This window comes from Stenella coeruleoalba (assembly GCF_951394435.1).
Source record: "Stenella coeruleoalba genome assembly, chromosome: 8".
In the NCBI taxonomy this organism is placed as follows: Eukaryota; Metazoa; Chordata; class Mammalia; order Artiodactyla; family Delphinidae; genus Stenella; species Stenella coeruleoalba.
This window is the reverse complement of record NC_137154.1, coordinates 49,628,529-49,646,140: the sequence shown is the minus strand read 5'-3', so window position 1 is coordinate 49,646,140 and position 17,612 is coordinate 49,628,529. Positions and strand designations below refer to the sequence as shown.

The following is a 17,612-nucleotide window of genomic DNA, read 5'->3' as shown; positions in this document are numbered from 1 at the left end:
AAAGTTTTCGGTAGTTTGTTATAGCAGCCATAAGAAACTAATACAGATCCAAGGTCACCTGGGGACTGATGGTGGACTTGGAACTGGATTAGAACCTTGTTAGTCCAGATGTCTCAGTCGAAGCCTCCTTGCTTCCTGTATGCTTCGGCCAAAGCTTCTGGGTCACTGTGCAGCTCCCTGGGACAGTAACTGGACACTTATCACATGTATTTCATTTGACCTTGACAAGAACCCTGTGGGGCAGACAGCCCCTACTTTACACATAGAGAAACTGAGGTTCAGAGGTGAAGTGTCTTGGCCAAAGTCAGAGCACACAATGAGGAATCAATGAGCTAGATCCCAGATCCAAGTCCTCTGCCCTTCCCTGAACAGTACAGATACCACACGTGTCCAGTATTTTGGTCTCTCATTCGTTCATTCAACAAATATTTATTGAATATCAGCTGATGCCTGGCCACTGTGCTCAGTGCTGCGGAGCCACTAGTGAACAGTCATGACGTCCAGAGACTAGGAATCCTTTGTTCTTGCATCTGTCTACATAGGTCAGTCAGGTCATGATGTTCCTGTAAACCTCCAACAAGACAAATATTATTCTCTGTTCTGCAACTTTTTATCTCTATATGAAGGGAAAAGTGTTATACCTTTAAAGGTCAGAGCCTTGAGAATGGACTATCATGTATATTTCAGACTATAGGCAGCATTCCCCCCCCCACCCCCCGTACGCGGGCCTCTCACTGTTGTGGCCTCTCCCGTTGCGGAGCACAGGCTCCGGACGCGCAGGCTCAGGGGCCATGGCTCACGGGCCCAGCCACTCCGCGGCATGTGGGATCCTCCCGGACCGGGGCACGAACCCGTGTCCCCTGCATTGGCAGGTGGACTCAACCACTGCGCCACCAGGGAAGCCCTATTTTTTTTAAATTAATTTTTATTGGAATATAGTTGATGTACAATGTTGTGTTAGCTTCTGCTGTACAGCAAAGTGAATCAGTTATACATATACATATATCTGCTCTTTTTTTTATTCTTTTCCCATATAGGTCATTACAGAGTATTGAGTAGAGTTCCCTGTGCTATACAGTAGGTTCTTATTACTTATCTGTTTTATATATAGAGCTGTGTATATATCAACACTAATCTCCCAATTTATCCCTCCCCGCCCACACAATAGGCAACATTCTTAACTCAAAGCAAAAGCAATAGAATACAAAGGTTAAAGTAAAAGAAACAGATCTAATGTGGAGTCAGATTTGTTCTTCTCTATTACACCTGCAACCACCATGCCACTTTTTTTTTTTTAAGTTATTTTAGTTTTGGCTGCGTTGGGTCTTCATTGCTGCGTGCAGACTTTCTCTAGTTGTGGCGAGCGGGGGCTACTCTTCGTTGCGATGCGCAGGCTTCTCACTGGGTGGCTTCTCTTGTTGCAGAGCACGGGCTCTAGGCACGCAGGCTTCAGTAGTTGTGGCTCACAGGCTCAGTAGTTGTGGCCCGCAGTCTCTAGAGCGCAGGCTCTGTAGTTGTGGCACACGGGCTTAGTTGCTCCGTGGCACGTGAGATCTTCCTGGACCAGGGCTCGAACCCGTGTCCCCTGCATTGGCAGGCGGATTCTTAACCACTGCGCCACCAGGAAGTCCCCAATACAGTATTATTAACTGTAGTCACTATGTAATGCTGTGAATACATTAAATCCTCATGATTTGTTTATCTTATAAGTGGAAGTCTGTACCTTTTGACCATCTTCACCCATTTTACTCACCCCTCACCCCCTGCCTCTGACTACCACCAGTCTGTTCTTTCTATCTATGAGTTCAGGTTTTTTCTTCTTCTTTTTTTTTTTTTTGGCTGCACTGCATGGCTTGTGGGATCTTAGTCTTTTTTTTTTTTTAATTTCTTTTTAGATTTTACATATACTCTCACCTTTTATTTATTTTTATTTTTTATTTTAATTTTATTGGCGTATACTTGATTTACAGTGTTCTGTTAGTTTCTGCTGTACAGTAAAGTGATTCAGTTATACATATACATATATTCATTCTTTTTTAGATTCTTTTCTCATATAGGTTATCACAGAATGTTGAATAGAGTTCCCTGTGCTGCGTAGTAGGTACTTGTTGGTTATCTGTCTTATACATAGTAGTGTATGTATGTTCATCCCAAGGTCCTCCATGCTACATTTCTCCTTTGGTAACCATAAATTTGTTTTCAATATTTGTAAGTCTGTTTCTGTTTTGTAAATAAGTTCATTTGTATTATTTTAAAAATTAGATTCCACATATGAGTAATATCATATGATATTTGTCTTTCTCTGCCTGACTTACTTCACTTAGTATGGTCATCTTTAGGTCCATCCATTGTTGCTGCAGATGGCATTATTTCATTCTTTTTGATGGCTCAGTAATATTCCATTGTATATATGTACCACATCTTCTTTATCCATTCCTCTGTTGATGGACATTTAGGTTGCTTCCATGTCTTGGCTATTGTAAATAGTGCTGCTGTGAACATTGGGGTGCATGTATCTTTTCAGATTATGGTTTTCTCTGGATATATGCCCAGGAGTGGGATTGCTGGATCATATGGTAGTTCTATCTTTAGTTTTTTAAGGAACCTCCATACTGTTCTCCATAGTGGTTTACCAATTTACATTCCCACCAACAGTGTAGGAGGGTTCCCTTTTCTCCACACCCTCTCCAGTATTTATTGTTTGTAGACTTTTTGATAATGGCCATTCTGGCTGGTATGCAGTGATACCTCATTATAGTTTTGATTTGCATTTCTCTGATAATTAGTGATGTTGAGCATCTTTTCATGTGAATTTTGGCCATCTGTAGTCTTTGGAGAAATGTCTGTTTAGATCTTCTGCCCATTTTTTGAGTGTGTTGTTTGTCTTTTTGACATAGAGCTGCTTGAGCTGTTTGTATATTTTAGAGATTGAGCCCTTGTCGGTCGGTCGCTTCATTTGCAGATATTTTCTCCCATTCTGTGGGTTGTCTTTTCGTTTTTTTTTTTTTTTATGGCTTCTGTTGCTGTGCAGAAGCTTTTAAGTTTAATTAGATCTATTTGTTTATTTTTGTTTTTATTTCCATTACTCTAGGAGGTGGATCAAAAAAGATATTGCTGCCATTTATGTCAAAGAGTGTTCTCTCTCTGTTTTCCTCTAAGAATTTTATAGTGTACGGCCTTACATTTAGGTCTTTGATCCATTTTGAGTTTATTTTGTGTATGGTGTTAGAGAATGTTCTAATTTCATTCTTTACATGTAGCTGTCCAGTTTTCCCAGCACCACTTGTTGAAAAGACTGTCTTCTCCATTGTATATTTAAGGCAACATTCTTAACACAAAGCAAAAGCAATAGAATAAAAGGTTAAAGTAGGGCTTCCCTGGTGGCACAGTGGTTGAGAGTCCACCTGCCGATGCAGGGGACACGGGTTCGTGCCCCGGTCCGGGAGGATCCCACATGCCGCGGAGCGGCTGGGCCCGTGAGCCATGGCCGCTGAGCGCAGCGGGAGAGGCCACAGCAGTGAGAGGCCCGTGTACCACACAAAAAAATAAATTAAAAAAAAAAAAAAGTTAAAGTAAAAGAAACAGATCTAATATGGAGTCAGGTTTATTTTTCCCTGTTACAGCACCCCTCCTGGGGCCAGCTTTCTAGGGACTTGGAAGAGAATCCACAGCAATCACTTATAACTCATTCATCCATCCTAAACTCAGAGTCAGGCCCAGGAGAGACCTCAGTGACTGTTTGCTAACCAGAAAATAAATGACGTGTTGAGTTGAAATGTGCCATGTAATTTACAAGGCCCATAAAGTAGAAACAAAATAATACATCAAGAACAGAAGTTTTTTTTTGTTTTTCCTTTTGGTTTTTTTTCGGAGTGTCAGGGAAACTACAGATATGGATACAACTTGCTGAAGTCTCTCCAACTGAGCATCAGGCTGGGAGGTGCATTGAAGGACTACAATGATGACTGATAGTGAACTTTAAATCCACCGCATGGGGAATTTCCTGGTGGTGCAGTGGTTAGGACTCCATGCGTCCACTGCAGGGGGCCTCAGGTTCTATCCCTGACTGGGGAACTAGAATGCCACAAGCAGTGCAGTGGCAGGACCAAAAAAAAAAAAAAAAAAATCCACTACATGTTACATATGGACACCCCCACACACACACATACACACAATTTGCACATGCCACCCAGGAAGAGACAGGAAAAGCAGTCAGGCCTGCCTGAGCAGAAAACTCCTTAAACTTACAGGCACTTTCCACCAATCATTTCCAAGGCCCCCCCCCCCCGACTTCCTGTTTCCAAGATAAATATCCCACTCAAAAACCCATGAGCAGACACATCTGCACACTGCCTCCTGTCTCCTAGTTTGGCTGCAATAAAATCTTTTCTCTCTGCACACAACTGTTGCCTGCTATTTGGTCTTTCCGTTGGGCAGCAGGCAACGAGCCCATTTGCTCCATTACAATGACCCTGAGGTAGAGGAATCTTGTACCCCAAGCAAAAGTATACTCCCTCAGCCAGCCCACCCAGTGGGGCTCTCCAGCTCCTCACAGCATCTCCACACGCCTGCCATGCTCTCCTGCCAAGCAGTCTCCTCATTCACCACACACCCCAGTGCCTGCTCAGGGAGTCCCCTCCCACCAGGAAGGTTTCTTTTTTCCTCCTTTCTCACTCTTTAACTCTGAAGCATGGTTCAAGGTACAGCTGAAGTCTCTCCTGCTCAAGGAAGCCCTTCTCAATGTCTCCTCGTCCTTCTCCAAGGGTATGTGTCATCCTTTGAGGACAGGGTATAACAGAGAATAACAAACCTGACTCCATATTGAATTCCTTTAGCACTGACCTTTGTGCTGTTGCCTGTACTGAGTTATGCTGGCTTTGCCCCTTTTGTAAAAGAATGTTGCCTATAACCTGAAATATACAGGATAGCCCGTTCTCAAGGCTCGGACCCTTTAAGGTGTCATTCCATTCATGTAGAGACTAAAAGGTGCAGAACAGAGGATAACATTTGTCTTGTTGAAGTTATGTGGGAATACTGTGACCACACCTACACGGACAGCTGCAAGAACAAAGGATTCCTACACCAAGCCACACCTGCTCCCCTTTTAGTATAAAAGAAGCCTGAATTCTAACTCAGGTAAGATGGTTCTTTGGGACACTAGTCCACCATCTTCTCGGTCTGCTGGCTTTCCAAATAAAGTCACTATTCCTTATCCCAACAACTCATATCTCGATTTATTGGCCTGTCATGCAGTGAGCGGTACAAGCTTGGACTTGGTAACAAGGGCACCATTTTTTCATCCTGTCTCCTCTCATTGTGCCCATCACCAGGATGGCCACAAGGAGGCCCGCAAGCATGGCCATGCCCCAGGCACACCACACTCTTTCAGGCCCCTTTTGCACTTGCAGCCCCCTCTTGTCTAGACTGTCCTCTCCTGACTTCTCCTCCTTCAAAGTCTCATCTCCCTGAGGATCCCTCCCCACCTCCACACCCACATGTTACCCTCTGCTCACTGCCCCCACTCTTCTCAGAAACTGTCTCTAGTGTAGCAATTGTCACACGAACACACGTCTAATGAATTCAGTTCCATTAGATTGAAGGGAAGAAAAGCCCATCTTTTACATTTCTTGAGTGGCTACTCTGTGCCAGGCACTGTGCTGTGTGCTAAGGAAATAGAGATGAATCAGAGACCTGCCCTCAAGGGCCTAATGATTTGCTTGAGGCCTCCCAAACTAGACTGGGGGCTTCCAGGGGATGAGGACTCAGATCTGATTCCCCTGTGGGTCCCCCATCACCAAGCACAGACTGGCTCATAAGAAAGCTTTGTGGAGCGAATGCAAGATTGACCTTCTTAAGTTGTAGCTTCAGCTCGGACAAGCCACTTCACTTTCCAGAGCCTCACGTTCCTCATAGGCTAACTGGGAGCAGGGTTTCCAGGACTGGGGTGAGGATAAGAGGAAATGACAAGTGTGAAAGCTCTTTGGAGACCAAATATCCTTCGGTATACGTAAGAGATGGTGACTGACGTTTCCCTCTGTCCCCTACCAGGGCCAGCCATACTCCTCAAGGACCATGGAAGCAGCCCTCACTGGCATTGAATTCACATCACTCAGGTCTAAACCTTCCTGGATCCTGGAGAATTCTCTGCACAGAGCCATGGATTTCTCTCTCCAGCCTACGGGCTTTGGATTTATTTCTGACTTGGGAAATCCCCATCCTGCCTTCTGCTTTCAGCCCAGGCCCTGGCTTGGGTAAAACACAACGAGGAAGCAGGTGACATCTCAGGACAGAAGGGGCCAGGTCAGGGAAGTGCCTTCCAGGGATTCACACCAGAGCTGGAGACATGGTTGGGATATTATGTTAGAGAAAATGGAAAGCTGGGAGAGCGGGAGGGACCAGCCTCGGGTCTCCAGAAAGTCAGTAATAGAGCCAAGGTAAGTCCCAGGATGCCTGGCTCTCATCACATCCACTCTATCTCAGGGCCACCAAAGCCCTACCCCATCAGAGTCCCCCTAACGTTCCTTCTCATCTCTCTCTCTACCCCGAGACACTTAGTTCTGCCCAAAAAGATTCTCAGTGTTCTCCAAATACATCATCTGCTTTTAACTCCGTGCCTTTGCATGCAATACGCCTTTTTGTGCATCCCCTTCTCCCACTTGTCTACTAGGTAAACCCCTACTCATCCCTCAAGGCCCGTTCAAATAAATGTTTCCTTCCTTCAAACAAAGTCTAGACTCAGTTTATCCAGAATCCATTCCTCTCTCTTTCCTCTGTGTTCTTATAACACTCTCTGTATACACTGATTTTAATATTTACTACCCTCTTCTATAATTGTCTATAACTGTCTTAGTCCTCACTAGACTGTATTCTCCTCTAGGATAGGGATTATTTCTGCTTCATCTCTCTGTCCCCAGGGCCTATCAAGGTGTCTGGCACTCAATTGGCACTCAATAAATGTCGACCAAATAGTGGAACAGATGAAGGAATATGAAGCAAATTTTTAACCTTTTTAAATTTTATATTTTTAAGGAATATGAGTCTTTATTTATTTATTTGGCCATTCCACGCAGCTTGCAGGATCTTAGTTCCCCAACCAGGGATTGAACCCGTGCCCTCGGCAGTGAAAGCATGGAGTCCTACCACTGGACCACCAGGAAATTCCCTCAGAGTCTTAGTTTATTATCCTTGAAATGAAAGGAAAAAAAAAACTCAAGCACTTGGTAAGGATAAATGGTGGATAATGAATGTGGCACCATCACTGACTCAGTTGCCTGAGCCAAAAATAGGGTATCACCCCAAATTTCCACTTATCCCTCTTCCTTTTCCCCTTCTCCTATCACCATGGCTTTTTTTTTTTAATTAATTTATTTTATTTTTGGCTGCATTGGGTCTTCGTTGCTGTGCTCAGGCTTTTCTCTAGTTGCGGTGAGCAGGGGCTACACTTCGTTGTGGTGCGTGGGCTTCTCATTGCAGTGGCTTCTCTTGTCATGGAGCACGGGCTCTAGGTGCGCGGGCTTCAGTAGTTGTGGCATGAGGGCTCAGTAGTTGTGGCTTGCGGGCTCTACAGCGCATGCTCAGTAGTTGTGGCGCACGGACTTAGTTGCTCTGCAGCATGTGGGATCTTCCCCGACCAGGGCTCGAACCCGTGTCCGCTGCATCGGCAGGCAGATTCTTAACCACTGCACCACCAGGGAAGCTCACCATGGCTTGTTGAACCTGGCTGAGGATCTAGGTAAGAAACTCTAGGTTACTGGGGGATTTCCATCAGGCCAGAGCTGTCAGGAAGGATGGAGGCAAAGGATGCCGGACGTAGGGATCCTGTAACTAAAAGAACCAGAGGGAGTGACTGCTGGGGACACTGAAGGAGCAGATAAGGGATGGAGAAGGGAGAAGTCAAGGGTGGGTTCTGGGGACTTAGAAACCACTCAGTCTCTGCCCTCAAGGAGCTCATGGTCTGCTGAGGAAACAAATAGAAACAGTTTTATACAGAACTCCACTGTAGTGCAGCACTACCTCCTTCCTGATACCCCTTTTTTACTTGGCTTCCAGGATACCACCCAACTTACCTGGCTTTCTTCTTATCTTCTTGGCCCTCCTTCTCATTAGTTTGCTGCTTCTCCTAGTTTTCTCAAATTCTGAATTTTGAAGGAAATGATTTTCCATCTACACTCACTCCTTTGGTGGGCTCATCCTCTCTCATGGCTTTAAACACCATCCATGTGCTGATGACTCTCAAACTGATATTTCCAGTCTTGATCTCTCCCTTGACCTTCAGACCTATATGCCCTCCTGCTCCCTCAACAACCCCACTCTAATGGACATCTCAAAGCCAACACACTCAAAAATGAGCTCCAGATATTTCCCCCCAAAACCAGCACCTCCCTTGTCTTTCCAACTGGTCTCCCTGCTTCTGCCACTGACCCCACTGAATTTTTCTTCATAAAACAGCCAGAGTAACTCTGTTAAAATCTAAATCAGATTGTGTGGATCCTCTGCTCGTAACCCTTCACGGGATCCTCAACATGGGGTAAATGGGGTAAAACCAAAGTCCTTATCGTGATCTGCGAAGCTGTACTCTCTGGCTCCTACCTCTATCCTCATCTTCTCCCATTCTCCCCACAGAACACTATGCTCCAGCCATTCCAGGCCCTTTGCACTTGTTCCTTCCTGATGTTCTTCCCTAAATATCAGAATAGTGCCCCCTTTCTTTTTTCTTCAGATCTTTTACTCAAAGGTCACCTTCCCAGTAAGGTCTTCCTTGGCCCCCTAACTGAAAGGAAACGTCTCCCCTACCAACATTTTATTTCCACTTCTCTGACTTATTTTTTCTCCTCAATATTTACTGCAGTCTTAAAACTATATATTTTATTTACCTATCTTCTTTATTTATCTCTCATTAAAATGGAAGCACCATGAGTCTCCTCATGATTTGTTTTTTTTTTTTGGTCTGTTTTGTTCACTGTTGTGTACCCATTACTTAGAATAGTGGCAGGCATATGTAAGGTACTCAGTAGATATTGCTTGAATGAATGAAAGAAAAAGGTGGACATTTCCAAGGGGCAAATTTTACTCTAATGAAAAACTTTATAACACCCAGAGCTGCTTGTCAACAATGACAGTCGATATGCACAGTACACTACCTCTTAAATATGTTATCTCATGAAATCCTCACATCAGTCCAAGATGCGAAGAAGGCTGGGCAGAGATTATGATGCTGGTTGAAAAGGAAACTGAGCCCAGACATGGAAAAGGGATTTGTTAAAGGTCACACATTTGGTCAGGGCAGGAGGGGAACTATGGATGACTGCTGGCCGTGAAAGGGGCTGGTGAGTGATGGAGCTTAATGGGGGTTGGGTTTGAAGGACTTACATTGCCAGAAGGCATAAGGATCTCTGAAAGGGAAGCTGAGTCAGAGGTTAGTAAAACGGAGGCATCAGCAAAGGAGTGGGAGAGAGATGTGACAAGGCTGACAGCTAAGCTTATTTAGCCCAGTCCTGGAGAGGGCAGCTGAATTTCCCAGCAGCAGAATGCTGCGCCTGAGATTGGGTAATCAAGCCCTTACAAAATCTGGAATGCAGAACTGGAAAGGCAGTCTTAAGAGACCAGTGAGTCCACTGCAGGTCTACAGAGTCTGGCTTCCCCACTGGTCTGTGAGGTCTTTGAGGGCAGGGACCGTGTTCCTAGATTTAGCCTCAGCTTCTAGCAGGGCCTGGAATATGGAATATAGTAGGGACTCAAATATTTCTGTCGAAGGAATACGTAAATGAATGTATGCACCCAAACGGGAAACTGAGGGGGAGACGAGACAAGCAGGAGGGGCGAGGCGTAAAATCACCCAGCGATTCTGGGGTAGAAGCAGACTAATTTTCCTGGGACGCAGCAAGACAAACAGTCCTAGTACTAACGCTGGTTGCCACCAGGTGTTTTTCAACAGGGATTGGCAAGCAAATACCGCCTGGGGACAGAAAGGCGGGGCTAAATGGGGCCGTTGGGGCGGGTCCAGGCTGGAGAGGCCGATTGGCTGAGACTCAAGGCGGGGCCAATAGAGCAGGCGCGCCAAATTTCCACCCAACACGTGACTAACGTGTGTAACGTCACTTCCAGTCCGGTGGGCGGGAGCGGGAAACAAAAGAAGACCAAGGACGCATGCGTTTGGTGTGTCCCAGGTTCCGATGGATTCTTCCGCTCAGGGAGAATAAAGTGCTTCCGGGTCGCCGCCGCCTGCCGACTCCCGGCGCGGTAAGTACATAAGACAGGCTGCTGTTGCTGTCTCTTTGCCCCTTCTTTCCTCCCTTCCCCAGAGAAACCTCATTCCCTTGACCCGCCTCCTCAGGAGCTGCCTGTTCACACTCCCTTTAACATTAAAAGAGTTCCAGCTCATTGGCCGCTTCCTCGAAACTAAGCCCCACCCCGTCGCACAAGGTCCGTCACTCATTGGTGTCACTTCCTGTCACCCAGCAGTTCTTGCAGTTAATTGGCCTTATCCAGGCCCCGCTCCTTTCTCGGTAGCAACCCCAAATACCTGCCTGGACCCCGCCCATGCCTTCTTCCTGTTGGTCAACTCCACGGTCATTATCATAATAAGCCGAGAATGGGCGGTGGCTTTGCGGTGAGGGGTTGGGCTTTCGGAGCCGCGGTCTCTGGCCCTTCAGTGCTGATGGGACTTGAGAGAGGGTTCTGTTGTGCCTCTTAAACGCGCCGGGCAGCTGAGCTCCACGGAAGGGCAGCGGCTGGCCCCGGATTGGTCAAGTGCATTAGGGCGAGAGCAGAATTAGACGTAGATCCTTTTCTCCTGCTCACCTCTAGTGCCCGGCCTGGATCTCTTCCCCGCGAGAGTTCTATGCCCAACTCACCGTGGCACCTAGAGCCAGTCGTTGCCTGTCGCTGGGCCTCAGTTTTCCTGTGAGCTGAAAGGTTTTAATTCAGATTCTCTGGGACCTCCCGTTCAGCTCCCTCAGCTGCTGAATCTGAGCTGAATATACTTGTTCTCTTACATGTTAGTTCATCCAGTCTTTCATCTGCTCATACCTTTAGAATGTTACTGAGCCATACGTGCACGTGATAACACTTCCCCTCCCTGCCCCCCAGTTTGGCTGTGGTTCATGATAGAGGTGGTCAGGGTCCAAAATTTCTGACACTGAGTGGGTATGGTGTGGGCGGCATGGAGGAGCAGAAAGTAGGTCTCAGTGTTTGGAGGAGGTGGAGAGAGTTTCAGTAGAGTCCTGCTGTCTTTAATTTTGTAAGGCCAGTCTGCATTCTGGTTTCCTCTCTCTACATTTGGCTTCCATTCTCTTCCCTCCTTGAACAGCTTACAAACAGCTTTACTTAACCCATAAAGTAAATTACTTAATTATCAGAATAACTATGAGGGTGGCATAATTGTTACTGTCCCCGTTTTACAGATGAGGAAACTGAGGCTCAGAGAGGTTAAGTGACTTGGCCAAGGTCAAACAGCTAGTAAGCGGTGGAGCCAGGACTCAAACCCAGGTCTGTCTGATTCCCACAGGGAAGGGGTACTTTCCTGCTACCTTCCACACTACCCAATCCCCAAATCAAAATGTAACCAAATACAAACTAAAACCAAACACATCTGAGAGCTGGATTCACCTGACGCTTTTCCTCAGTCTAGGAGCCATGTCCACGTTGTTTCCCTCACTCTTCCCCCGTGTGACTGAGACACTGTGGTTTAATCTGGATCGACCCTGTGTGGAGGAGACAGAGCTGCAGCAGCAAGAACAGCAGCATCAGGCCTGGGTGAGTGAGGACATAGCACAGCGGTGGAGCTTCAGTCAGGTGCCCCGCCCCCCTTCACTGGCATTGACCCAGACCTACTCTGGAGACCTGCCCTGGGGGAGCTTTTTGTCCTGAGCTGGGGGCCTAGGTTCTCACTTTTGTGTTACCCTAATTTGCCAGGGGACCGTGGGAGCTCTAGGCCAGGTTGGAGCCCAGGCTCTTTTCCCTAAAGCATAGAAAATAATAATTTTGACTGTTTATTGAGGACCTAGCAGATGTCATGTTCTAGGCTGATAGTCTCACTTCATCCTCACCATAAGCTTATGAGGAAACCAAGGACCAGAGAGTTTATGTAGTTGGATCAAGTTCATAAGTAAGTGGCAGATGACAGGAGAGAAAGGGATTGAATCTTCCAGAGAGCTGGAAGGAAGCTTCTCCTTCACACTTGGGGGTCTTCCTGGGGGCAGGGCAGGTGAGTGCCATGCCCCTGACTGCCCTGCTTGGGCCCTGGCCTTGCTCTTCTCCCCCTGTGGCCACAGCTCCAGAGCATTGCAGAGAAAGACAACAACCTGGTACCTATTGGCAAGCCGGCCTCAGAGGTGAGTGGCTCCAGCAGGTGGGGCCTCTGTGGGGCCCAGGTGGACCAAGGCTCTGCTCTAATTCGGAAGGTCTGGCCTCTGACTCCAGAGCAGTCGTGGTCCTCAGCTCTGGGTGGAGGACAGAAAAGAGGACGTAGAGGGGGAGGGCACTGGGCTCAGCACTAAGGTCCTGCAGAACGTGCACCAGCCTGCTAGATTAAAGTGGGACAGGACTGGGGAATGGAGCTCATTCGTTGTCCCCAGAGAGAGGCTCCAAGTGGGCCAGTCCTTGAACGGGCCCAGGCAGACCTGTAGAGGCTACAGGCTCTTCCCTGCCTCACCAGCACTATGATGACGAGGAAGAGGAAGATGAAGACGACGACGAGGACAGTGAAGAGGACTCGGAGGATGATGAGGACATGCAGGACATGGATGAGATGAATGACTACAATGAGTCACCTGACGATGGAGAGGTCAATGAGGTAGGCAGGGGTGTGGGGCAGGGCCTCTGCTCCTGGGCCCCTACCCCTGACCTCACTGGCAGCCAGCGGGTACAGAAACCCTGGATCCAGCCAGGGGCAGGATCTGGGACTGGGGCTGGCTGGGTGGCTGAGGCCCCTCCCCACCCACACCCAGCCTCCTCTCCAGGTGGACATGGAAGGCAACGAGCAGGATCAGGACCAGTGGATGATCTAGGTAGACAAGGCAGGGTGGTCTCAGAAATACTCCAGGCCCGCCCAACCTATCCTGGAGCCCCTGCAGACCCAGCTGATCACCCAACCCCCCCTGCCCCGGTGCCTGAAAGCTCACCCTCGGGCACCTCCTTAGCTGCTGCCAGCACCTGGTATCCTTGGCCCCTCCCAGGCCATCAGTCTGCCCTTGAATCCGCAGAGCCTGAGCCCACCCCACCTTTCTGGCCAGCACCTCATCCCTTGGTTGCCAGATCTAGTCTCTTTCTAACTCTCTTTAATAAAGACACAGGACTGATTTTTTTCCCCACATCTATTCCCTATTTCTTGGTGGGGCCTAGAGGAGTGCAGCATCTTCTCTTGAGCTTTGGGGAGAGGGTTCTCAAGGGACTTCAGGCAAATCTACCTGGCCACGCGGGCTGGGGCTATGGAAGGCCAGGGTAGCCCTGGCTGTGGGCCCAGGCTCCACTGCCATTTCCTCTGGCCCAGCTTGCACCCAGCCATTCCTGCAGGGCCTCTAACTCAGTGTTTACTGTTTCCTTTGATCCCACCTGGAATGGCATGGGGTGGGGTGGGGTGGGGTGGGGGGTGGGAGGCAGGCTTTCTGAGCGCCAGAACTGGGAGGCCCCTGGAGCTCTCCTAGTCAACTTCCTTGGTGTTAGAACAGATTAGATCTCAGAGCAGGGCAGGGACTCCCATGGAGTAACCCAGCAAATCAGTGACAGGGCTGTGTTGTGAGCTGAAGTCTCTTGCCTGTCAGTCCATGACTCTGGACTGGAAGGAGGGGGACCAGTGGGATCAAACAGCCTGACAGAACTTGAGGCCTCAGGTTAGTGTGGAGCCAGAGTGAGACAGAGGTGGGAGGAGAGACTCCCTAGCCCTGAGCCCAGTATGTGTCAGTCCACAAGCAGGGAGGGGAGGGGATATTCTGAGGTCCTTGCTTGGTTGGGGGGTGGGGGGAGGCAGCAGTAAGTACCCCTGGGCCTGGACCTCAGCCAGGCCCTGAGTAGGTGAGCTGGGCTATGCCGTCCTTGATGGCAGGGAAGTCAGGGAGGCCAGTGTGGTGGAGGCGGCAGCGGTAGCGGCCACAGCTCTTGGCGTACTGCAGGAAGCGAGGTGCACCAGGGAAGAGCACGTGGTCAGCTAACACTGTGGCACCAGCTGGCAGCAGGGCATGGGCCTCCAGCAGTTGCAGGTCCCTCAAATAACGTCGGGGCCTGTGTGACAGGAGCACCAGGTCAATCCGATTCATATGGTACTGGGTTCTTAGGCGTGGGATCACCTCCTCTGATCTACCCACGATGAGCTCCACCTGTGGGGGTGGGAAGAGTTGGAGATGAGGGTGGGAGCGGTTGTTCTCCCACACCAGACCCTACCGGGATCTGGCTTATTTTGTGCCAGGCCCTGGCCTAGGTCTCCGTGTGTGTTCTCATATTTCCCCTGGCCTCAGAACCCAAGGAGTCAGGATCAGCATTGTGATTTTCATTCTGCTAGTAAAGAAGCTGAGATTCAGAGGACAGGTGCTTTGCCCAAGATCACACAGCCAACAAGAGGCAGACTAAGGTTTGGACCCAGATTTGCTGGGCTCCAGAGACTTTCCTCTTAACTGCTTCTTTGTCATCCAGCAGCAGATACATGCCAGTAACTTGGAACAGGAGAACAAGAGCTCATACACTCTCCAGGTTCACAGTTCCCTAAGTGGAGCTGTTTCCTTCTCCTAGGCGGGATTCCCCCATGGGGGAAGCTGGCTAGGGCAGAGCTGGGGGTGGCAGGAAAGAGACCAGGGTTGGGGAGGTGGGGGCTGACCGTGCGCTCGTCGAAGCCAGCCAGGCGGATGAGTTTTTCAGCCACTGCTGCTGTGCGTGGATCCCGCTCCACAGTGAGAAGGCGACCCCCAGGGGGCAGGGCACGGGCAATAAGCAGTGTGGAGTACCCGCAGTAGGTGCCCAGCTCCAGTGCACAAGCAGGGGCCTTCTCCTCCACCAGCCGCATCACGATCTGACCTATGGGGGGAGATGGTTATTGCAGCAGACATGGGAGATGGATGCAGGGGCCCTCATGGAAAGGGGTCTCAAATGCCCACTTGCCACTGCAACCTCCAACCAGCGGGAGTCTCATTTCTTTCTTGGATTACAGTCCTAGCAGCCCCAGTGGCCTCCCTGCCCCTCTCAGCTTGCCTCCTTCACACCAACCACTAGGAATCTTTGACAAATCTGACCCTAATGCTCCCTGGTTCCTATGAACCTAAAGGCCTTTGGGATTGAACGTGGGATCCTCAGCCTGACATTCAGAACTTTCTTGGACCTGATCCTATCCTACCTTTCCAGTTTCAGCTCTCAATTCTTCCCACGACCGCCATCCCAAACAACTGTGCCCAGAGCCAACCATGCTGGTTCATTTCTTCATGCCACATTTAGATATGTGGCTGGCTTTGTCCTCCCCCACCTCTGTCCTCAACTACCTGGCCAACTCGAAAGCAATCCCTCTAGGCCCAGTTCAAATGTTGCTTCCTCCAGGAGGGCCCAGGCAGAAACAACCACCAGAGAGAGACCAGGCTTCTGAGAGACCACTGTCCAGGCTCCCGAGAGGTCTTTGCTAGACCTTCTAGTTTCATTCTCCCTTGATTTGTTCATTGAATATCTTTCTAACCATTGAATTGGATGAATTTCTTAAATAAGACTCTAAAAACACATGTGCTGACAGCTGGGACTCAGACAAATCCAGCCAGACAGCTACCCTGAATGGGCTGGAGAAACCTCCATGGTGGGGGAGAAAGACTCAGACACAGATAATTACAAGGTTTTGGGTTGTGTGCTGAGGTGGTTATTCTCCTGTATCATGCCCCCTTTGATGCCAGCCTTTGTGGCTGATTCATCCCTGGCCTCTACCTCCTCCCCCAGCACCTAGCACATGCCTGGTACAAAAGAGGTGGTGATAAATTTTACTGGATGAATGTATAACTTTGCCCAGCCCCCTCATTTCCAGAGAAGAAAAAAGAGACCCACAGAAGATCAAGAACCTGCCTAATTCACCCAGTAAGGCAGTGGCAAATCCCAGATCTTCCTTCACCATCTTGGAGGTGCTTCCTGGAGCAGAAGGCTAAGGAACACTGACCTTTGACAGGCCCCATGTGGCTCAGGTACTCGCAGTGGCTGCTCCAGTGGTCCAGGGTGGTGAGGATATGACCAGGGTCCCCAGGCAGGGCGTGGGTGAGCACATAGCTGAAGGCCCGCTCCTCAATCCGCATCCCTGACAGGCAGTCTCGGAGGCTCCGGAGTAAGACCATGCGTACCAGTAGTCGGAAGTAGTGCCGGTACCTCACCAGCAATGTCACCACCAGTGGCAGGAAGGCCAGCGCGATGGCGGGGGACATGGTCCCTACCTGGGCCTGGGGTGGAGGAAGGGAGGGAAACCCACACATGTCGTTTGCCTGTCATTTGTGCAGCCCTTACCAGTAGCAATTATCCCTATATTTTACACACCATGGCTCAGAAAGGTTAAGTCCTTTGTCCAGAGTCACACGGAAGAACTAGGATTTGAATCCAAGCTGGTCTGATTCCAAGCCCACGTACTTTCAAGGACAACATACTGTCTTATGTTCAGCACCCAACCCCAAACTACCTCTTCCTACTCCTGGTTCATCTTCACCTTGCTCCCTCCACCCATTTTCCCTTATCTCTGTAGTCACTCTTCTTCAGAACCCCTTTCACCAGTTCCTTCCTGAGTTCTCCTCCCACCTTACCCCCTGCCTGCTTGGTCTCTGACCCATTACTGTGTAGCAAAAGAGCACAACTTTGTAGTCAGGAACCCCTTCACTGTCACTCTTCTGCCTCAGTAAGAGGCAATCAAAACATTCCATGGCGTGTTAGGTTGAGATATCCTTAACCACCCCAGGACCCTCCCTCTGTCAGCATTTCCCTGGGGGTGGGAACAGTCCGTGATTGTATATTTATTCTCTAGTCCTATTTCCCCTCCCCTGCCCTCCCCTCCTATCCTCTCTCTCAGCATTCCATTCACATTTACATTCACATATACACACAGCACACACTTTCCCCCAACTCAGCCTCTTCTCCCCACTCCCCCCACCCGCTGTCTGGGATAAGTGCCCTGTCTTCTCCCACGCACTGGACCATCTGACCCTTTTGAGGCCACTGGTGGTGGTGACTAAAAATTAAAGTAGGAGTGTGTGAATGGGGTGAATAGGTAGGTGAGTGACGGTGAATCTGAATTGATGCGCTTGGGAACCCACACTCAAGGGCCCCGCTTACCTGGGCTGGAGGCTCCTGCTTGGGGAAGATCAGAGCATAGGACAGGAGGGGGAGTCCTTGGGGTGGGGAAGAACCCTGAGGCAGGCTGGACTTGCTGTCAATTATTGATGCTGAGGCTGCTGCTGTCACCTGAGACCTGCAGTTCAAGTTACCAACCCCAGGTACAAGCTTGAGCTGCCTCCTACCCTTCAGGAGCCCTCAAAGAACTTACAGAACTCCGGGGTCTTGATTTGAGGGGTAATAAAGCTACTGGGTTTGGTGACCTCTCCTCAAATCCCTTGGTTCAGGACATAGGGTATGGTGTGAGCCAAGGTGATAGGGAGGTTGTGAGTTACTCAATAATT

General features: G+C 49.1%; 2 protein-coding genes and 1 long non-coding RNA gene across 4 annotated transcripts in view; 2 read left to right on the top strand and 1 right to left on the bottom strand.

Annotated features, from left to right (window-relative positions):
- LOC307191118 overlaps nucleotides 1-7,537 on the top strand; it is a 63,467-nt gene extending 55,930 nt beyond the window's left edge. Inside the window, exon 4 of the long non-coding RNA XR_013829603.1 lies at nucleotides 6,049-7,537. This is a non-coding gene — a long non-coding RNA (uncharacterized lncRNA). The remainder of the gene's footprint in view (nucleotides 1-6,048) is intronic.
- Nucleotides 7,538-9,970: 2,433 nt separating this feature from the next.
- ANAPC15 (anaphase promoting complex subunit 15) lies at nucleotides 9,971-13,304 on the top strand. Of its 2 annotated transcripts, none has more exons than XM_079929079.1 (5): nucleotides 9,971-10,239; nucleotides 11,625-11,754; nucleotides 12,273-12,332; nucleotides 12,656-12,793; nucleotides 12,948-13,304. In XM_079929079.1, exons 1-5 carry the CDS (start codon nucleotides 9,980-9,982, stop codon nucleotides 13,005-13,007), a joined length of 648 nt encoding a protein of 215 aa, XP_079785205.1. In that variant the 5' UTR covers nucleotides 9,971-9,979; the 3' UTR covers nucleotides 13,008-13,304. The 2 variants fall into 2 exon arrangements, with proteins under 2 accessions (XP_079785205.1, XP_079785206.1); XM_079929080.1 differs by having other exon boundaries at nucleotides 9,977-10,239; nucleotides 12,960-13,304.
- A 687-nt stretch (nucleotides 13,305-13,991) lies between these two features.
- Nucleotides 13,992-17,394, bottom strand: TOMT (transmembrane O-methyltransferase; the record flags this gene model as incomplete). The annotated part of the gene is made up of 4 exons (XM_079929078.1): nucleotides 17,269-17,394; nucleotides 16,115-16,388; nucleotides 14,807-15,003; nucleotides 13,992-14,312 (listed from the first exon to the last, which is right to left on the bottom strand). Exons 2-4 carry the CDS (start codon nucleotides 16,371-16,373, stop codon nucleotides 13,992-13,994), a joined length of 777 nt encoding a protein of 258 aa, XP_079785204.1. The 5' UTR covers nucleotides 16,374-16,388; nucleotides 17,269-17,394.
- Nucleotides 17,395-17,612: the final 218 nt, after the last annotated feature.